Source organism: Pipistrellus hanaki (genome assembly GCF_964339955.1).
Source record: "Pipistrellus hanaki genome assembly, chromosome: 15".
In the NCBI taxonomy this organism is placed as follows: Eukaryota; Metazoa; Chordata; class Mammalia; order Chiroptera; family Vespertilionidae; genus Pipistrellus; species Pipistrellus hanaki.
Genome location: NC_140517.1, coordinates 43,426,051 through 43,447,477, shown reverse-complemented (window position 1 = coordinate 43,447,477; position 21,427 = coordinate 43,426,051). Strand labels below are relative to the sequence as shown.

Here is a 21,427-nt window from a genome sequence, read left to right as displayed (position 1 = left end):
AGATTCCAAAACTTGTTACATCCAGACACAAATCCCGAGACCCCCAGACCCCCAAACCTAGTCAAGTGCACCCGGATTCCCCAACCGAGGCCCAGCCTCACACCCCAACCCCGCGCTGCGGCTCCCGTCCCGCCTCCCCCGCCACCTGCAAGGCGCGCGGGGGGCGGAGCGTGGGCGCCGGCCTCTCCGCCCCCAGGAGCCCCCAGAGGGAGGCCGCCCCAAAGCGCTGCTCCTGAGCGGAGCTAGGCCGGTAGCGCGGTCAGTTCCCCACCCCACTTCCCCTCCGCCTCCAACACCCGCCTCAGGACGTGCAAAATGGCGTGAGGCACCCCTTCTGGTTTAGAGCCAGCCCCACACTTGGGAACCGGATCAAACTGCGTCTCCTGCGGGTCCTGGGAGGCTGGCGGTGCGGTGCGTGCGGGCCCTAGGCCGGCCTCTGTCACCTCGCTCCCATTCCAGGCGTGGGGTAGGCGCGGATGGCCTGGCGCCGCGACTTTGTGTGAGGCCTGAGGAGAGCAAGCCTGCGTCCCTAGGGCCGAGTCGCGTGCGCCCCCTGAGGACAAGCCCCGTGCGCCCCTGAGGCCGAGCCGCGTGCGCCCCCTGAGGACAAGCCACGCCCCCCCAGTTCCCGCCAAGAGTGCTGGGCACGAGATGGGAAGCGGGAAAGGGCAGGTGCAAGGGGACATGCGCATGCGCGCCCTGTCTAATAGCAAGGCGCGAACTGGGCCTCGAGCCTCCTGACACTTCTCGCCGAAGCGCGCCAAAGTGCTGACCAATCAGCGCGCAGTCAGCCGCACGCTTGTGCTGCGGGCCCCGCCCCCTGCCTGGCGACGCCTCGGCAGACCACGCCCCCTAAGGGCTCTAGCTGGTCCAGGGCCCCTGGATCCTAATGGAGAGGAGGCGGGGTCTTCTCAACTGCCACCTCTGGATTGGACTGTCACCCTTCAGTCTCCCATTTCCATCTTTTCTCCCTTCAGAGCTAACCAGGGCCTACTGTTCCCAAGCACCATGCGGCAAGTTGGGGATTTGGCCGTGCTTTTCCCAATCTGTCTGGAAGGCTCACAGAGCTTAATACCGCGAGGCAGGGCCTAATTGAAGTGCAATACATGGAGAAAGCCATTCAAAGAAGGGGACCATTGGAATGGGGCCTTCATAGCAGTTCCCTTCCCGATATGTGCTCTGATATAGCAAACTCTCCATTTTAGAAAGCTCACTCAGGGCCATTGAGGAGGATGGCCTGGAAAGGAAATGCAGGATAGAGGCCCGGGTGTCCCAACACATTTCAGTGCCAATCACTTTCTCACTGTGTTGCCATGGAGAAGAGGTTTAACCTCTTTTTGCCATATTTATAATTTTGGAATAATTCTCAGTAGGATTGTCTGTAGAGTGTTAATTATATACATATATAAATATATATGTTAAATACATATACATATATAAATATATATGTTATATATATATATATATATATATATATATATATATATATATATATATATATAAAATTAACATGCGGTAAGTTGGGAATTTACACTGCTTTTACGCTTATTTACGCTACTCCGGGTGTTTGTGCAAGATACACAAAGGTGCCTGTCCTCGTGGAGCTTGTATTCCTCCTACGATGTGGACAAGTTCCTAGTGCATAGGGTATCTTCCCTTCTAAAGCTTAATTTTCTCATTTGTAAATTAGGAGGTGATGATAAGAAAACCAGGGGGGGAAATGGATGGGAAAGTGTTTGACAAAATACAGGGTACTGTAAACTATTGTGTTAGTCAGTTTAAGTGAATCGATAAACTTGTCCTTTCCAAATTCTCCACCTCTCACAACCGTCCCTTTGCAATTTTCTCAATTCTCTTTCCAAGGGCCCCGGGCCAAAATGGAGGAGGCTGGACTCCATCTCCCAGAGCGCCTGGCGGGGGCGCTCTTTGCGCCTGCGCTGCCAAGCGCTCTCTCTTTGCCTCCAGAGACTTAGAGTCATTCTTTTCCTCGGCCCGCCCAGTTTGCTTCCTTCCCCACCTCCAAACTTGACCGTGCTGCCTACTGGGAAGTGTAGTCCGCGGCCGCACGGACTCCAATTCCCAGCGGGCCTCGGGGCGGGAACCCGGAAGGGGAGGCTGGAGAGGAGCGAGTGGGGGGAAACCCGCGTAGCTGAGGGAGCTTCGGCGCGGGGAGATGGTGAGAACCCTGAGCGGAGGCCGGGGGGGGGGCACTTAAAAGCCGAGGCGGGGGTTCGGGACCGGGTGGCGAGACGGAAGAGGTAGGGGCTAAAGAAAGGGCTGGACGAAGGCAAATCGCTGGGGGGAGGGGGTTCGGGGGAATGGGAGCCGGAGGGAGTAGAGGAATGGGGGCTGGGGCTGGGTGTTGGAGGTGGTGAGGGAGTCGAGCTTTGGGATTGACTGTAAGGGGGCTCAGAGCTCGGGAAGGGAGTCCTGAATTGGAGATAGGACTAGGCGTCCAGGCAAGAGGGCCTGATGGGGGCAGTTTTGAGGGGGTTAACCTGGGGGATATGAAAAAGCATGGGTGGTCGGGGCTAAGATGAATGAGGGGGTCCGGAGGTTTCGAGGGAGAGGCCGGTGATGAACGTGGGCCTCTGGGTCGCATTGGGAACCAGAGAGCAAGTTCAGATAGTGGAAAAGAGAAATCCTTGGTGGAGGAGTGGTGTGTGAGCTGGGCTCCAGGACTGGGGCTGGGATGGGAACATGAGATTCGTAGGAGCCTGGATGGAGCGATAGTTTTTGTAGTCCAGCCAGCGACTCCCGATCAACTGGACAGTCAGAACTGTAAGGTAATAGGACCAGACCGGTCCTCGAGACAAGCTTTTGCATTCTTATTTCTCCAGCGGGATTTAGGAAAGTGGAGTGGTGTTTGGGTGTGGGTACTCCAGCATTCAGATCTCTTGTTCTGCCACTCCTTTGTGGCCCGTGCAAGCGTCCCCGCTCTGAAACTCAGTGTGCCCTTTTATCTGTATTGTGGGAACAGCTTGCCGCTGAGAAGAGGGGAGGCGCCCTGGCTGGCAAGGCGTCCGCAGGCTCGGAGCTGCTGGTGAGAAGTTCCCCACCCCAGGAATGTGACTGGGTCACAGGTGCTAATGGATTCCCTCCTTTTCAGTCCAGCCCCCGGGGGCATTTTCTGTAAACCTGACACTGATCTGGGCACACCCTGGCTCGGAAGCACGCAGGGGCTCCCTTCTGTCTGTTACAGCTAGCACTTACTAGATTACAAGCTAACACTTATTGTTCAGGAAGTGCCTGGTCCTGTTCTTAGCTGTCTGTGCACATGAACTCATTTGATTCTGACAACACTCCTACGGTGTAGGCGCTGCTATTTCCATTCTACAGAGAGGCCGCAGAGGCACAGAGAGGTGAAGCAACTTTCCCAAGGTCATCCAGCATTAAGTGGTAGATTTAGGATTCCAACCTAGGCATCCGGGCTCAGAGTCTGGCTTTCACCACCGTAATTTAGTCCCATCTCCTTGATGTCATGAGTAGAGTCATGAGTGGGACAGAGACTTTTCTTCCGCTTGAATTTTAGTTCTGCCTTTTACTTGCTGTGTGACCTTGGGCAAGTCTTTTGCCCCCCACTCAACTATAGAATGGGATCCGGAACCCCAGGTTATGGGGTTCATGGTGGTACATGGGTAAAGTGCTTGGAGTAAGTGCTCAGTACAAGAGTGTCTTTTTCTCTTTCTTTTAACGCAAATGGGAAATACAGAAGGCAGTAGAGAGGGACCAGTGAGTGAGACATCAACCAGGCTGCCTCCTTCCTTTAAAAAAAAAAAAAAAAAAATATATATATATATATATATATATATATATATATATATATTATTGATATTTTTTAGAGAGAGGAGGGGAGAAGGATAGAGAGAAACATCGATGAGAGATGAGAGAGAAACATGCATCAACTGCCTCCTTCACACCTCCTACTGGGGATGTGCCTGCAATCAAGGTACATGCCCTTGACCTGAATTGAACCTGGGACCCTTCAGTCCACAGGCCGACGCTCTACCCACTGAGCCAAACCTGTTAGGGCTGCCTCCTTCCTTTTCTCTCCCAGGTGCATCCATGTCCTGGCTTCTCATTCCCCATCCTCTACCCCTGGGCTCCCAAGGTGACTCCCCGAGGGGGTGCTCAGAAACTCAATCTGCCCTCATTCCCATCTCCATCCCCTGCCAAATATAAATAATTCACGTGCCAATGCCCAGCCTGGCCCGGTTCCAGGTATTTCAATGGATAGGAAATATGTCTAACAACTGTGGGTTTGTTTGTTTTTTTTTACCCCGCACACTTTTGGTCGTTAGGGCCTCGCATGGCAGTTCGGCAACTTTGTACATTCATCTTGAAACAGCTTGGTCCCGAGTTTATCTTGCAAGTCCTCTGACTGTGATAGAAAAGATTTGATATCAGAGAGGTCCAGGCTCAGATCCCCACACCTCTGCCGCTGTGGGTCCTTAGCCACGTCCCACCTCACTCCGGACTTTTCAGTTTTCTCTTATGTGAGATGGGGCTGCCTTCCCACCGGGAGGGTAAGGAGTTGGTGAGGTTAATATATGGAATGACTGATGCTAAGGAAGCCCTTACTAAGTGTGAAGTCTTTTAATGATTCTCATTCTTTCAAGAACAATTTATGGAGCGTGCACTCCAGAACCAGAACATCCAGATTTGAATCCTTGTTCCATCCACTGTGTGGCTTTGGGCAAGTCGCTTACCCCCTCTGGACCTCAGTTTTCTCTTCTGGGAATGTGGGCTTATTTCTTGGGTAGTCCACAGTGTGGATAAAGCACCTACTGTGTGCTGCGGCCTGCCCGTGGGGAGCTCGTTATTGCCACAGCACTGGGGCACTTGCAGCTCTGGTGGCACTTGTGCTCATTTTTCTGGTTTGGGTTTCTCTCTCTCTCACTGATTCACTTTCAGCCCCTCGTGCCAGCTTTGCCTGCGTGTCATTGTTTTCGTGGATTTTTAACACTTTGTCTCCACCTCCCAGTGAATTATCTGTAATCATATAGCTTTGGGGGAAAGTTGCCAACCTCTCATTCATCCTGTTCCTGTGTGTCAAGTCTGGGCGCCTGGGGTGATGTGACACCAACCCCCCTCTTCCCTCTATTTGTTTGTCTTGGGAAATATGTCTGCGTTCCAAGTTATCTTGCCTTTTCTTGACATCTTAAATGTGGTTTTAGCCTGTGTTTGTCTGAAGCTTACGTGTACAAAATGCTGTTTTGTTTTGTTTTAGCCACTTTTAATGGTACATTTCTAGCAGCTGTGGGAATCTGTATTATTCCTAAAAGCACGGGTCTTGCAAAAAGTCGTGGCTACCCTAGCTGGTTTGGCTCAGTGGATGGAGCTTCGGCTGTGGACTGAAGGGTCCCGGGTTTGATTCTGGTCAAGGGCATGGACCTGGGTTGCAGGCTCCTCCCTGGCCTGGGCTTGCTCAGGGCATGGGCAGAAGGCAACTGATCTGTGTGTTTCTCTCACATCAGTGTTCCTCTCTGTCTTCACCTCTCTTCCACTCTCTTTAAAAATCAATGGAAAAATACCCTCAGGTGAGGATTAAAATAATAATAAGTGGGGTGGGGGGGGAAGAAAGACGTGGTTTATTACCTGCTTTGTGATGCCATCTGACATCTTCTTAAGATCTTAACTTCCCACCCAGGCTGATGTGGCTCTATTGGTTGGAGCAGCGTCCTATATACCGAAAGTTTGGGGGTTTGATCCCCAGTCGGGCAGCATACAGGAGGCAACCAATCAATATTTCTCCCATCAATGTGTTTCTCTCTCCCTTCCCATCCCTTCCCTCCCCTCCCATCCCCTCCCCTTCCCTCTCCATCCCTTCCCCTTCTACCCTCCCCTTCCCTCCCCTATCCTCCCCTCCTTTCTCCTTCCCTTCCCTTCTCTCTAATATCAGTAAGCATATCCTCAGGTGAGGATTAAAATATAAATGAATAAACAAAATAGAAAAAGATCTGACCTTCCTCCTCCCTATACATCCTGATCCCTCTGACTGTGTTTGTTTCTCAAAGCACTCGCCACCTTGAAACTCACTGTGTGTTTATTGTCGCTCTCCAGAACGGAGCCTGGCACACAGTAGCTGCTCAGTTAATAAGTGAGATCCATTCCCAACAGTAACAAAGGAATGGCTACATCTTGGTTGTTTTGAGGGACTAGGATCGGTTTAATTTCAGAATGTGAAATTAAGAGGGAAGAAGTCTTTGGCTCCCATCAGTGATTTCCAAACTCTTAGGCAGTCTGACTTTTTCTTCATTATCCCAGCACCTGAAGAACGAGGCTCCCCTTGGTGCCTCGATGGCACTGAATGCTCTCCAGTGTGGTTGATCTTAGTGAATCATCAACTAACCTGTGAGTGGGTGCTGTTGTTAAATGCGTTTTACATTGGGGGAAACTAAGGCATGGAGGGTTAAGCATCCCGCCTGAGGTCACACCCCCAGAAGTGGGGAGCACTGGGGTGCTGACAGGCCTTTCCTGGATTCTGCCTGTGTCCTGGGTCTCTAGATCCACACTCTGGATCCATACGATGCCTACTGTTAGCGAGCTTATTGACTAGTCAGAAAGGAACACTTGGATGTGGCGGTGATCTGGCTGCGACATCTGTCACCCCATTGACTGCCAGGGTTGATCTGGCTGATCTGGCTGGCTAGGCGGGTGTCCCCCTCCTCCCTCACCGATCCATGTGCGTCCCTCCAGAAGCTGTGCTCTGTCTAAGAGGAGGACCTTCCCCCCAGAGGGAAGGACGGGTGTTAGGTCCGCTCCCCTGTTAGAACCTCCAAACAAACTCACAGTCTGATCCACTTGTAGGAGAGCGTAGGGTAGTCAAGCTTCCAAGACTCCGATCATCCAAATGAGGCGCTGCATGTGGCAGTCTGCCTTTAAACAAAAGCCAGAGAAGAAAGAAAAAAGAAAGAAAGAAAGAAAGAAAGAAAGAAAGAAAGAAAGAAAGAAAGAAAGAAAGAAAGAAAGGAAAACCTGCCTGAGAGAGAGAGAGGTCAGCAGATGCTGAAGCTTAAAAGCCAACACGGGTATGGATGGATCAGGATTATGGACAGAGAGGTGGTGGGGTGGGGCAGGGTCTAGGGAGCTGGGGATAGAAGGAGCAGGACCGGGCATAGGGCCATGGTGCCCTGCCGCTGGTTCCTGTGTGACTGAGCAAGTGTATGCCCTGAGCACCTGCTCTGTGCCCAGCCCTGTGCTGGGCATGGAGGCACCCAAGGTGGGGGAGGGGGAGTCAGCCTGGGGGACTGACTGTTTGTTGTCATTTCTTCTGTCTTTGGTTTGCTGTTGATGTTTGCATCTTAAGTTGCACACTTGGCTCCTCAGTTGTCAGCCTGTGCGTTTCCGGAACCCTCGCTCGACCTGCTGCACCGCCGTCCTGGTCTCTCCCTGAGATTCCTGTGGCCTCTCTGGGCGGGATCAGTTATCTAATCTGATGGCTTCCTTTTCTTGGTTACCCCTTCATTTTTGGAGACGCAAATTCTCCAGTGGCTTCCTGAGCAAGGGTTTACGGACACGTATTTTTATTTCTTTTTATGAGTCTGCACCTCTCGGGGGAGGGTTGTAAGCAGGGAGTGCGATGGCCCGATTTGAGTCTGGAAAGCGCTCGCTGGCTCGGATGGGGTGGGAAGAGCTGAACTATCTCAGTGAGCCACGTGTGGAGGCTGGAGCTTCGCCTTTGAGGAGAGGCCCTAGCCTCCCAGGAACCCACAGTGGGGGGGGGGGGGGGTCCTTGCCATTCAGCAGTGCCAGGCGCTGCAGAGGAAGAGCGTCCATGCAGCGTGGGAGGGCATTGGGACCCCTTCGTCCTGGGCGCAGGATTTCCTCAGGTTGGCATGGCTGGAACCAGATTTTTTCCCCCCCAAGGTCCCAAGTAGATGATGTCCTGAGTGAGTGGCAGCATTAGGAGTTTGTCCATTCACTCATACCGATGTGCTGCACACCTACGAGGCGCTGGGCATTGTTGCTCAAGCTCAAGTGTGCATACCACAGCGCTAGAGAGCTTGTTGAAGATCACGCTCTTACTCAGCAGGAGTAAGCTGCAGAATTTCTCACGGACACTCCCAGGGGCCGCTGCCCTGGGACCACACTTAGAGGAGCCAGGTGGTCAGCGCTGTTCTAGAAGCTGGGGAGATAGCAGCGGCAAAACTAGACAAAAACAGTGCCCCGGCAGCGGCAGCAGGGGTGGGGGAGGAGGGCTTTTAGTGAGGGGAAGCTGACAAACTTTGTAAGTGAAGTTCATAGTATATTATACTGAGTGGCCAGGTTATTATGATCTCTGAACGCATAATAATCTGGCCACTCAATGTGTGTGTGTGTGTGTTAGAGGCCTGGTGCATGAATTTGTGCATGGGTGGGGTCCGGCTGGCCTGCCTGCTGGTCAAACTCCTGGTCAAGGGGACAATTTGCATTTCAACCTTTTATTATATAGGATGTACACTGAGTGGCCAGATTATTATGATCTCTGAACGCATAATAATCTGGCCACTCAATGTGTGTGTATGTGTGTTAGAGGCCTGGTGCATGAATTCGTGCATGGGTGGGGTCCAGCCAGCCTGACCAGGGGGAGGGGACATGGGCAGTTGGCCAGCCTGCCTGCTGGTCGAACTCCTGGTTGAGGGGACAATTTGCATGTCAGCCTTTTATTATATAGGATATACACTGAGTGGCCAGATTATTATGCGTTCAGAGATCATAATAATCTGGCCACTCAGTGTAGATAGTAATGCATGCTAAGGAGGAAATAAATCAGGGAAGGTATATGTCTGTGGGGTTGGGGATAGGGGGAATGCTGCAGTTTTAAATCAAGGAAGGTCTCATGAAGGTGATTTCTGAGCCAAACCTGGAGGAGAAAGGGGGAAAGCCTTGTGGATTCCAGGGAAGAGCATCCTGGGCAGGGGGAACAGAGAGTGCAAAGGTGCTGAGGACTGAACAAGATGATCCTTGCAAAGTTTTCCCGTATACTCAGTGAATGAAACCGTGAACTTGTGCTCTGTTCATTCGATTCAAAGCTCTTGCCACAAAGCTGTGTCCAAAGCCAATTACTTAGCCATTCAGTGTCTCCATTTCCTAATCTTTGGCATGAGATTAAAAATAGTAAGGGTTGAGAATCGAGTTAATATTTATAGAGCACTCAGAGCAAAGCTTGGCTCCCAGCGAGTGCTCAAGTGATAACTGCTGTTGTGACCATCCTTTTCTCTCTCATATATTCGTGGTGGTCCTGATGGCTCCTTCGGATGACCGCCCCTTTCCCATAGCTCTTCCTGGGAGCTCAGTATCATCTCTGTGTCCTGAGCACCCAGCCCAGGGCCAGCGCGCAGGAGAACCTCCGACTGTCAGGCTAGGGATGGAAAACGTCGATTCTCAAATTGTTGGGGGCAACCCGTCCCGGGTATTCATTATGTGGTTCGGATCCTTACTAATTTTATCTTAACAACTGATCTGTATGGAGAGGGATGTTAAGGTTTCTCATTACAATTGTGGATGTGTCAAACTCTGTTATCTTGTTTTTTGCTGTATATGTATTTGAGGTTATAGTATTAGGAGCACTTATTATTATTATCATTGTTATTTTGCAGTTAAACTTTTTTTTTTTTTTAAATATATATTTTATTGATTTTGTACAGAGAGGAAGGGAGAGAGATAGTTAGAAACATCGATGAGAGAGAGTCATCGATCAGCTGCCTCTTGCACACCCCCTACCGGGGATATGCCTGCAACCAAGGTACATGCCCTTGACCGGAATCGAACCTGGGACCTTTCAGTCCCCAAGCCGACGCTCTATCCATTGAGCCAAACCAGTTTCGGCATGCAGTTAAACTTTTATTGAAGACTATCCAGTGGCAAGAATACCTTGTGTATTATACAGTGTTTTAGACGTACATTAAAGAATTCATTAAGACTGATTTTCACAGTGCATTCATCCAAACAGCCTTAAATATATATATATATATATATATATATATATATATATATATATATATATATATATATATATACTTTTTGTTAATCCTAGCCCAAGGATATTCCCCCTCCATTGATTTTTAGAGAGAGTGGAAGGGAGAGGAAGAGACAGAGAGGGAGAAACATTGATGTGAGAGACACATTGATTGGTTGCCTCCCAAACACATGCTAACTCAGGCCAGGAACCAGGCCTGCACCCGAGGTGTGTGCCCTTGACTCAAATGGAAGCCACGACCTTTCAGTCCAAAGGCTGATGCTCTTACTACTGAGCTAACAGCGAGGCTCCCAGCGAGTGCTCAAGTGATAACTGCTGTTGTGACCATCCTTTTCTCTCAATATTTAAACAGCCTTAAATATTGTTAAAAGCACATTCTAGCGCCTGTCTTGAGTCTTTAATTTAGATTGTTGACTGTTTTCCTCTTATTTTACTATCAAGGAATTAAGCTACATCGTTTTTTGTTTTTAATCAAGACTGTTTCTGCCGAGGCCGGTTTGGCTCAGTGGATAGAGCGTCGGCCTGCAGACTGAAGGGTCCCGGGTTCGATTCCGGTCAAGGGCATGTACCTTGGTTGCGGGCACATCCCCAGTAGGGGGTGTGCAAGAGGCAGCTGATTGATGATTCTCTCTCATTGATGTTTCTAACTCTCTATCCCTCTCTCTTCCTCTCTGTGAAAAATCAATAAAATATATTTAAAAAAAAAAAAAAAAAAAAGACTGTTTCTATTTTGAGGCCAAAGTATGACATGAAACTTATTTACTTAAGGTTTCTGCTTTAGGAGCACTTACGTTGAGAACTTTTTTGTATAATGGGTCAGTTTGTTTTATCACCATCTTTGTCCCTCGTAATACCTTTTGCTTTTGTCAAAAAAAAATTTTTAAGTGGTAATGTCATTCTACCTGTCTCTTGGTTCGTAGTTGCTTGGTCAGTCTTTTTTCATCCTTTTACTTTGCCTTTCTGTGTTGTGATCATTTTCTGGAAGCTGATCTAACGTAGGGCCTTTTCCTGGCTCAGTGTGTGAGGATTTAGCAGATTCTGCCCCAGTGATCCCTCCAGCTGGGACACAGACAGATCTGGGTGTGAACAGAGTGGAGACTGCCAAGGCCTCATGCGGGAAGGACGCGGAGTGGCGCTGCAGGGAAGGGAGCTCTGGTTCCTCTGGTCTCATGCTGGGCAGTGCTGCTGGGGACACCACGATGGCCAGGATAGTCCAGCCCTTCCTCCCTCCCCCGGGGGTTTCAGTCCAGGGGGGGAGACTAATCCATCTCTAGGCAGCGATGACCCAGAGAGGGCTGGGACAAGGGAACCCAAAGGTCCCCTCTGGGCAGGTGGGTAGTTTCCAAGAAGAGGGCTCAGGGAAGGCTGTCTGTTAAAGTGACATTTGAGCAAAGACTGGAATGAAATAAGGAACTGAGCTATGTGGAGATTGGGGGGGGGGGGGAGAACATTCTAGTTAGCAAAAACAGCAAATGCAAGGACTAGAGGGAAAGAGCTCTGAGGAATATACTATGATCTCTGAACGCATAATAATCCGGCCATTCAGTGTATATCCTATTTAATAAAAGGCTAATATGTAAATTGTCCTCTCGACCAGAGTTTGACCAGCAGGCAGGCCGGCCAACCGCCCATGTCCCCTCCACCTGGCCAGGCTGGCCAGATCCCACCCATGCACGAATTCATGCACTCTAATATATATATATATCCAAATTATCATGCGTTCATAGATCATAATAATCTGGCCACTCAGTGAAGATAACAGGCCAAGAGGTGGAGCCTGACCCAGCCTGAGGGGGTTAGCATCTTGGAAGAGGGGATGGCTGAGCAGAGACCCCAGCAAATATATAGTGAAAGGATAGAGCACAGTAATCTGCTCATCACACCAGCTCTGTATGGCCTTGGGCTGCTTCGTCAGCCTGTCCTGCCTCAGTTTCTCCATATAGTGCCGATGAGAATAGCTCCTACTGAGCACCAAAAAGGCTATTATAACTACTCTCTACGCCACATGTGTCAAACACAAGGCCCGCGGGCCAAATCCAGCCCGCCAGGCCTTGCAATGTGGCCCGCACCGCGCTGTCATCACTGCACTCCGCTGTCAGTTTATGACATTGTCAGTTTATGACTGTTCAGTAAACCATTCGGCCCGCGATTTAGGCTGGATTTTAGATTTTGGCCCCTTCTCTGATTGAGTTCGACACCCCTACTCTACGCTGATCAGGTGCCCATTGCGGGTGTGGAGGACTAAGGAGGGGTGAGGCTGGATTGGTCAGGTACCTGGGCTTTTCCCCAAAGCACTGAGGAGTCTCGGCATGTTTTGAACTGGGTAGGGACAGGGTCAGGTTTGTGCCAGCCCCTTCCAGCTGCGATTGTGAGATGGCTGGAAGCAGGTGAGGCTGGAGCAGTGTGGTGGGGGAATCAGGGATGCCTGGACAGGCGCCTGCAGTGGAGGCACCTTTCGGTGCCTCTTTAATCAGCCTGGCATTAAAAGGATCTATACCAGCGCTGTTCAATAGAAATACTAGTATAATGCAAGCCATATGTGTAATTAAAAAATCTTCTGTTAGCCACATTGAAAAGGTCAAAAAGAGATTTAGTATTTTATTTAACTAAATTATATAAGTATTTTAACAGGTAATCAGTATTTAAAAGTCATTGCTGAGGTGTTCAATATTCTTTTTATAACTAAGTCTGCGTCAGATTTGGGGTGCCTCGTTGGAAAGGCTGGAAAGAGAGGTTCTTTTGGATACGGGGCCTGAGCCCGGAATGCCAAGCCCAGGGGTTTAGGCTAGTTGTAGCCGTCGCAGAGTTCTGTTATTGGTTTTTAGGGTGAGGTGATCCCGCTGTCCCAAATGTTGGCCCTCATGGTTCCCAAGCAAAGCTTGCCTGCTTCCGCCCTGGAGTCCCAATCTCAGAGCTGTCTGGCCCTTTAAATCTCAGCTGTCAATCAGGGCTCCTGTTTAAAGGGACCGTCCCGTAATAAACCTCTCCTGGAATGCGGCGGCCTCGGTCCTGGCCCTGTTCCTCCGTTTAGCAGGAAGTTAGGAATTGTTCCTCGTTCTCTTACTCGCCGCTGCTTCCACACCTCCTCCGTCACCTCTCGCCTACTCCTCCCTCTTTCGAAGTTGGGCCCCTCGGCCAAGGCCTTCCTTATATGGGCACGGCCCCGAACGGCAGCCGCTCATTGGCTGGGGACGTCACGCGCGATTCTGTCAACAAAGGGGCGGAGGGAGACTAGTCCAGCTCCAGGCCGCGCCGACGGCCGGGGAAAGGAGTGAGTGGGCGGGCCCGTTCCTCCTTGTACGCATGCGTGTGGGCGTCCACCTTGTCCCGCCGCAGGGGGCGGGGCTCGCGGGTGAGGGTGCCTTGGGGGCGTGTCTAGCTTTTGAGGGTCATCTCAGAGGGTTGGCGAACTTGGTGGGGGGGGTGGGGTAGTTACAAAATTGGGAGATTCCCTTTGTATTGAAGCAAGTGTATGCAGGGTTTTGGGGAATACTTGGGGTTCCCTGGAGTTTAGAGGGTGCCTTGGGGTTTGGGTTTCTTTTATAATGTGACAGGTTCCTTGTGTTGTAGGGGCCTCTTTTGTGGTTTGGGATGTTTGGTGGATATATGCTTTGAGGAGCTCGCGGAGAGACTTAGAAGCAAAGTAAAGAATACAGGAGTTCCAATTCTGGAGCAAGATCGCCCGGGCGTTTGCCTATCTGTCCCTACCTCTTCCTGCCTATCTGGCTTCAGATTTGGGGTTTATCCTTTCTGTGCCTCATCTGGACGCAGGGACTAATGCACTGCCTGCTTCTTGGGGACCAGGAGGATTAGCAGGAATTGTTAGAACAGTACCTAACTAGTTCCCAGTGACCTGCAGTAAGCACGTGGCTGCTATTAAAATATTTGTAGGGTTTCTTGGGGGGGGGGGGGGGTCCTTTGATGAAAAAAGTATGGTTTGGTTACTTTTATGTATTAGGGAGCATTTATGTGTTAGTGAGTTATTTTGCAATTTTTTTAAAATAAATTTTTAAAAATATATATTTTATTGATTTTTTATAGAGAGGAAGGGAGAGAGATAGAGAGCCAGAAACCTCGATGAGAGAGAAACATCGACCAGCTGCCTCCTACACACTCCCTACTGGGGATGCGCCCGCAACCAATGTACATGCCCTTGACCAGAATCGAACCTGGGACCTTTCAGTCCATAGACTGACGCTCTACCACTGAGCCAAACCGGTTTCGGCTTATTTTGCAATTTTGGAGGCTTCTGTATAGTTAGGAAATAATGTGAAGGTTTAGAAAGAGTTTGGGATGAGTCTGGGATTTCAGAAAACTGGACTTTTCGGGCATCTGTGAGTTTGGGAAATTATTATGTAGGAGTTCTTGGTAGGCTGGGATTTGTGAGGGGTTTCTTGAGATTGGGTCTTCTGTGCTGGAGGGGATATTTATACATTGGGAAGTTTAAAGTAGAGTTTGGAAAGGTCTGTATATTTGGGGGCATTAATATTCTGGATATGAGGATAGGAGCTGATTGGAGGATTTTGGGGGTGGTTAAGTTGAGGATAGCACCTTTGCTGTGTTAATGTCCATTCCTGGGCATTTAGATGTATTGGTGGTTAGTAAACTTAGGCATCTCTAGGTCTTAGGGGCTGTGTGTAATTTTGTTTTAATAAGGAACTGGAATTGCAGCAGGGCTGTAAGAATTTTTGTGGTAGGTGGGGTTAGGGATAACAGTAAAGATTTTTAGGATTGGAAGTATCTTTGTGACTGGCGTCTGTGGGTGTTTGGAGGCTGTCGGTATTGAATGGATCGTGAAAGATGGGGTTTTAGTGGTATTTGTGGAATTGCCTGTATTTACAAGGATAGTCTGTGCTTCAAGGGTCAGCAAACTTTTTCCATAAAGATCCAGATAATGAATGTTGTAGGCTTTGCGAGACCATGCGTTCTCTGTTGCAATTACTCAACTCTTCCATTGTAGCAGGAAAGCAGCCATAAACAAATAAGCATGTTTTGGAGAGAATCCAAGATGGCTGCTCGGGTAGACACCTAGCCGCAGCCGCACGCAACAATTTCAATAAAATACAACTAAAATATAAAATGGACATTACCCAGAACTACAGGAAAGTCAACTGACTGGAAATTCTACAACGAGAAGCAAGGAGAAAACCAGAAGGAAGCACGGAGGAGCTGTAAAAGCCCAAGGTACGGAGACACGCGGCGCGCGCGGAGAGGACGGAGCCGGAGAAGAGGGAGGCCGAGTGCCTGGCTGGCGTTCCCTAGCGGGAAGGAGATAAACACTCGGACTGTGCTGGGCCCCCAACTGCTCTGAACCCCCGTTCTAGGCCAGACCCTGGGGACCCAGGCTCAGCCATAGGGAGCTGGGCTGTAAGGCGGTACTCGGGGAAGCAGCGAAAGGAGGTCCCAGAGGCGCGCACACAGCGCGCAGAGAAGGGCCGGCCGGCTGTGCCGTAGGACTGCCCTGGCGGGAAGGAGACAGGCTCCAGACTGCTCTGAACGCCACCTCCAACTCCACTTCCAACTGAACTGAACCCCAGTTTCGGGCCCATTGCGGGAGAGCTTACACTGTTTGGTAGCAGGCGAAAATCGAGGGCACCTTTCTCTCAGAGGCGCTTGCAACAAGTACTGAAGGACCCTGAGTCTCAGGAGACGCATAGGGCGGGGCTGACGGAAGCCTAGGCTGTAGGCTCCACCCTGAAACTCCGCCCCATCAGAAAAGCTGTCTGCGAAAATGCCTAAACCAAATAGATCACAAACGAAAGAAATGGAGGACAAAAAGCGACTGGATATAGAGTTCAAAACCACACTTATAGGGTTTTTCAAGAGACTCCTAGAAAAGGCCGATAAAATAAATGAGACCTATGAGGATATGAAAAGGGATCAACAAGAAATGCTAAGGGATCAACAAGAAATAAAGAATACATTGTCTGAAATAAAAAATATTCTACAGAGTCCTAAAAACAGAATAGAAGATCGCAAGAATCAAGTCAAAGATTTGGAACATAAAGAGCCAGAAGACACTCCTCTGCAGAAGCTAGAAGGCAAGAGAATCCAGAAAATTGAAGATAATGTAAGAAACCTCTGGGACAACTTCAAACGATCCAACATCAGAATCATGGGGGTCCCAGAAGATGAGAGAGAGCAAGATATCGAAAACATACTGAAAGAAATAGTGATAGAAAACTTTCCCCACCTGGGGAAAGAATTGGACTTACAAGTCCAGGAAGCACACAGAACTCCAAATAAGAGGAATCCAAAGAGGACCACACCAAGACAAATCATAATTAAGATTCCAAGAGCAAAGGACAAAGAGAGAATATTAAAAGCAGCAAGAGCTAAGCAGGTGGTTACCTATAAAGGAGCACCTATACGATTGTCAGCTGATTTCTCAACAGAAACCATGCAGGCCAGACGGGAATGGCAAGAAATATTCAAGGTGATGAATAGCAAGAACCTACAGCCAAAAATACTCTACCCAGCAAAGCTATCACTCAGAATCGAAGGTCAGATAAAGAGCTTTACTAATAAAAAAAAGCTAAAGGAGTTCATCACCACCAAACCAGAATTATATGAATTGCTGAAGGGGGTTCTTTCAGAAGAGAAAGTAAATAAAGATAAAAATTATGAACAACAAATACGTAACTATCAACAAGTGAATCTAAAAACCAAGGAAATTAAAAAAAAAATCTGATGAACAATATTAACTGTTGAATATAATATTGTAGAATCAGAGGTATGGAAGGGGAGTGAACTGATGATTCTTGGGGAAAAGGGGAGAGGGGAATGTGGGAAGAGACTGAACATATAAACTGTGCACCTATGGATGAGGACAATGGGGAGTGGGGAAAGGGCAGAGGGTGGGGTGGGAAGGGGGGGGAAAGGAACACTTGTAATAATATGAACAATAAAAATTTATTAAAAAATAAATAAATAAATAAATAAATAAATAAATAAAAACAAAAAAAAACAAATAAGCATGTTTTAATAAAATTATTTGCAAACACAGGCTGTAGGCCAGCCTTGGCCCACGGGCCATGCGTAGTTTGCTGACCTCTGGTCTATAGACATGTGGAAGGTTTGAGGTTTGGAAGGTATTTTGGTTTCGAAATGTCTGGAAACAGATGGGTCAGGGAAAGACTGAGACAGGAAAATGCTACCTGTTGTTCCTGCAGTGAAAAGTGGTCATGTCTGACTCAGAAGCAGATTTGCCTCGAGATTAGGTCATGCACACAAAATCGTTGCAAAATAAAATGGTCATTATTAAGAGAGCCTGGCCTTAGCTGGTTTGGCTCAGTGGATAGAGCGTTGCCCTGCGGACTCAAGGTCCCAGGTTCGATTCCGGTCAAGGACATGTACCTTGGTTATGGGCACATCCCCAGGAGAGGGTGTGCAGGAGGCAGCTGATTGATGTTTCTCTCTCATTGATGTTTCTAACTCTCTATCTCTCTCCTTTCCTCTCTGTATAAAAATCAATAAAATATATTTAACAAAAGAAAAGAAATCCTTAAGGGGCCCCATGAGCTGAACAAAGGGAGGAGCCAGTTTCTTTTTTCTTTTTATTTTATTTATTTTTTACAGAGAGGAAGGGAGAAGGATAGAGAGCTAGGAACATTGATGAGAGAGAAGCATTGGTCAGCTGCCTCCTGCACACCCCCTACTGGGGATGTGCCCGCAACCAAGGTACATGCCCTTGACCGGAATCTAACCTGGGACCCTTCCGTCCGCAGACCGGCGCTTTATCCACTGAGCCAAACCAGTTTCGGCAGAAGCCAGTTTCTTAAGGGCCTTTCAGGCGTGGCCTCAGATTCCCCCTTCCCAACCCACCTCGCTCCTTCTGTGGGTTTGAGTCGATAGCCGTGGGCAGGGCTGGGGATTCTTGTCTTTTCAGGAACTGGCTCCTGGATGACCACATAGGAAAAGGAGGAGCTGTGTGTCAGGTGGTATTTTCACTGAAGGTTAAGAGCATGACAGCAGGAGGCCTCTCTAGGGCTGGAGCAAGCTGCCTTCTCCGCTCACGCTCACGGTGTTAAAAGAGAGGCCCCGTGCCCTCGGCGGCCCTCCATCTGCTCCCCGGTGCCAGGGGGCAGGAGCAGAGTTCTTGGCGGTCCCATTTGAGGTCAGGGTGGCACCGGGAGGGCAGGCACTTCCAGCTCCCCATCCTCCTCTTTCCCGTGTGCAGGTGGCCCGCGGAGCACGCCGCCGCCATCCGGGTCCTGAGATGCAGTGATCCCCGCCCGCCGGCCGCCGTCCCCCAGAATGGACCGTGGCGGCCTCCTGCCCTTCCAGCTGTGGTGCCCTCGGCCCTTCGGCACCTACTCCCAGAACCAGCCGCGCCCGCCTGCCACAGCCCTCAAGCCGCCCGCCTGCTCCGAGTCGGGCGGCAGGGCCGAGCCGGACCACGGGCCTGCCCACTCCGAGAACACGCCGCCCGCCTTGGCCACGGAGGCCCCGTCCGCCCAGCCGGCCCCCCTCCTCTCGGCAGCCGCTGCCGGCGATGAGGGCCGAGTCCTGCTGGACACGTGGTACGTCATCAAGCCGGGGAACACGAAGGAGAAGGTGGCCTTCTTCGTGGCCCACCAGTGCGGCGGCGGCGGCAGCCGGGCCAGCTCCATGAAGGTCAAGGGGCACTGGGGCAGTGACAGCTCCAAGGCCAAGCGCAGGCGGCGCTGCCTCGAGCCTACGAGAGCTCCCCCGGACCCGGGGGGCCGGGAGGCACCCCCTGCCGCCCAGGGCACCCCGGCCGCAGCCGCCGAGGATGTGGACCTGCTCTCCGTGGCCGAGATGGTGGCCCTGGTGGAACAGCGGGCGGCCCTGGCCCTGCAGAACTACCCGCAGCCCGGCCCCCCGGCGCCCGTGGTCTTTGTGTCGGCAGAGCAGGGCGGCTCCGCCAAGGGGCTGGGGTCCGAACGGCGTCCTGGTGGCGGGGACTGCAGCCGTGTGGCCGAGGCGGTGGCTCATTTCGAGGCCCAGCGGGACAACCCTCCGGCCAAGGGCCTCCGCAAGGAGGAGAGGCCCGGGCCAGGCCCCGGGGAGGTACGCATCGCCTTCCGGATCTCCAGCGGCCGAGAGCCCCGCGCGCCGGACGGCAGCCTGCCCAACGGGGGCGGGGGCCGGCCGGGCTGTGCCTACCCGGGCAGCCCAGGGCCGGGGGCCCGGGCCAAGGACAAGATTACCTGTGACCTGTACCAGCTCATCAGCCCCTCTCGGGACGCCCTCCCCAGCAACGTGGAGTTCCTTCTGGCCAGGGCGGACGAAGCCAGCGAGGGGGAGGCCCCGGCCCCTGCCAGGCCCGAGGACACTCCCCCGGCGCCCCCTCCGCCCCCCGCCAGGGACTGCGGAGCCTCCGGCTTCCACGTGGACGTGGTGGTGACGGGCGTGGTGGACGAGTGCATCTTCTTTGGCAAGGACGGCACCAAGAATGTGAAGGAGGAGACGGTGTGCCTGACGGTCAGCCCCGAGGAGCCGCCCCCACCCGGCCAGCTCTTCTTCCTCCAGTCCCGGGGGCCGGACGGGCCTCCCGAGCCACCCCCAGCAGACTCGCCGGCCGCCGCCCCGGGCCCGGAGGACGCCGAGGGCACGGCGGACACCTCCCTGTGCCGCCTGTACCGGCACGTGTCGCACGACTTCCTGGAAATCCGCTTCAAGATCCAGAGACTGCTGGAGCCGCGGCAGTACATGCTCCTGCTTCCCGAGCACGTGCTGGTCAAGATCTTCAGCTTCCTGCCCACCCGGGCCCTGGCCGCCCTCAAGTGCACCTGCCACCACTTCAAGGGCATCATCGAAGCGTTTGGCGTCCGGGCCACGGACTCGCGCTGGAGCCGAGACCCGCTGTACCGCGACGACCCTTGCAAGCAGTGCCGCAAGAGGTACGAGAAGGGCGACGTGTCCCTGTGCCGCTGGCACCCCAAGCCCTACCACCACGACCTGCCTTACGGACGCTCCTACTGGATGTGCTGCCGCCGAGCCGACCGCGAGACGCCTGGCTGCCGCCTGGGTCTGCACGATAACAACTGGGTGCTGCCCTGCAACGGGCCTGGCGGGGGCGGGGGCCGGGCTGGCCGGGAGGAGGGGAGGTGAAGCCAGGGGAGGGGGGTAGCCCACCACGCCCACCCCTCTCCGTGGGTGCCGAGCGCCAGGACCCGGTCACCAGCCCTTCCTACCCCCAGTCCGGGCGGCGTCACCCCCCTCCAGACTGAGCCGCGGCTCCGGGGCGTGACCTCAGAAAGCACTCTGACTGACTGACTGACCCCTATTGGTTTTCTATTCTTAAGACCCAGGGCCAGGGACCCTCGTGGAGGGTGTTTTTTTTACTAGCATCTCAAGTTCCTTCTCCATTCAGCCCTAGCACCCTTCCTGCCACTCTCCTCCACCCCAGGGACCCACCAGCAGGGAGCAGACGGCAGCTAATTTTGGTACTACTTAAGGGTTCCCCCATCCTGGCCCCCTTCTGCTCCCCCCTAGCCACCCACCCCCATTCTCTGTCTCTGGAGCTGTGTTCTCTCTCCCAAGAGGCTGCAGCACCCAAGGCTGGCACCTCTCCTGACCTGCGCCAGGGCTTACCACCTCTTCAGGAATTGGGGGCCGTTCGATCACAGATCAGACTGGGTACGTCTCATGGCAGCCTGCCATTTCTACATGTTTTCCCCACTAAAACAATAAAAATCAGTTTTTCTCCTTAACCTCAAGCAAGTAATCTCTCCACTTCCCCCAAAGGGGAAGGAAAAAAGAAAGTTGAACTCTAAAAATTTCCCTCCTCCCGTTATTTAAGCTATTTACCATCACCACCGCTTAAAAAAAAAAAAAAAAAGAAAAGAAAAAAGCTGTGAAGCCCTTTGCCTCGCTCTTGACAGCGTGGGGGGCCAGGGGGCAGGGACTGTGGGTTTGAATTTGGTTGTTTTCCTTCGGCTCTGGGTACTTGTTCGGGCTTCAGGGTCTCCACCCTGAGCCGTGTGTTTCTTTAGAAAAAGCCTTGGTTAACTGAGACCTTGATTCTTCGGGCAGTTGGGTCTGGGGTGTTTTTGTTCGTTCCGTTTGGGCTTTGTTTTTGTTGTTGTTCTTGTTTTTTCATCCCTGTGGTTCTGGAAGCCTCTGGCGTGTGGCATCTGACCAGTTTTGAATTGGTCCTTTCTATAAAATCCGTATTTATAAGGCTGAGCACAGACTGGTTTGTATATTGTTCAGGGAGAAGGGGGTTTGGGAGAGAAGGGAGTCCTGGGTCCGAGCATGGTGAGATGGGAAAAGCTGAGAAAAGGATCCTTAGCCAAGTCCCTTAGCATGAAATTATTTTTGACTCTTCATCTGTGTCAGTTTGGACTCAAATCTCAAAATAGTAGTAGCTTAAACATGATAGCTTTTATTTAGAAATCCAAGTCATCAGGAACCCACGGTCCAGTGCGACTGCTAGAACTCCGGCCATCACCATTTTGCGGGGAGGGAAGCCCCCTTCCTCCTGGGAGCACTACACTA

The 21,427-nt window shown here is 51.5% G+C and overlaps 1 protein-coding gene across 2 annotated transcripts; it reads left to right on the top strand.

Moving 5' to 3' along the window:
- Positions 1 to 2,086: 2,086 nt before the first annotated feature.
- Positions 2,087 to 21,115, top strand: FBXO46 (F-box protein 46). Of its 2 annotated transcripts, none has more exons than XM_084906008.1 (2): positions 2,087 to 2,176; positions 18,141 to 21,115. In XM_084906008.1, the coding sequence occupies exon 2, from the start codon at positions 18,218 to 18,220 to the stop codon at positions 20,036 to 20,038; it is 1,821 nt and encodes a 606-aa protein (XP_084762134.1). In that variant the 5' UTR covers positions 2,087 to 2,176; positions 18,141 to 18,217; the 3' UTR covers positions 20,039 to 21,115. The 2 variants fall into 2 exon arrangements, with proteins under 2 accessions (XP_084762134.1, XP_084762135.1); XM_084906009.1 differs by lacking the exon at positions 2,087 to 2,176 and adding an exon at positions 9,075 to 9,394.
- Positions 21,116 to 21,427: the final 312 nt, after the last annotated feature.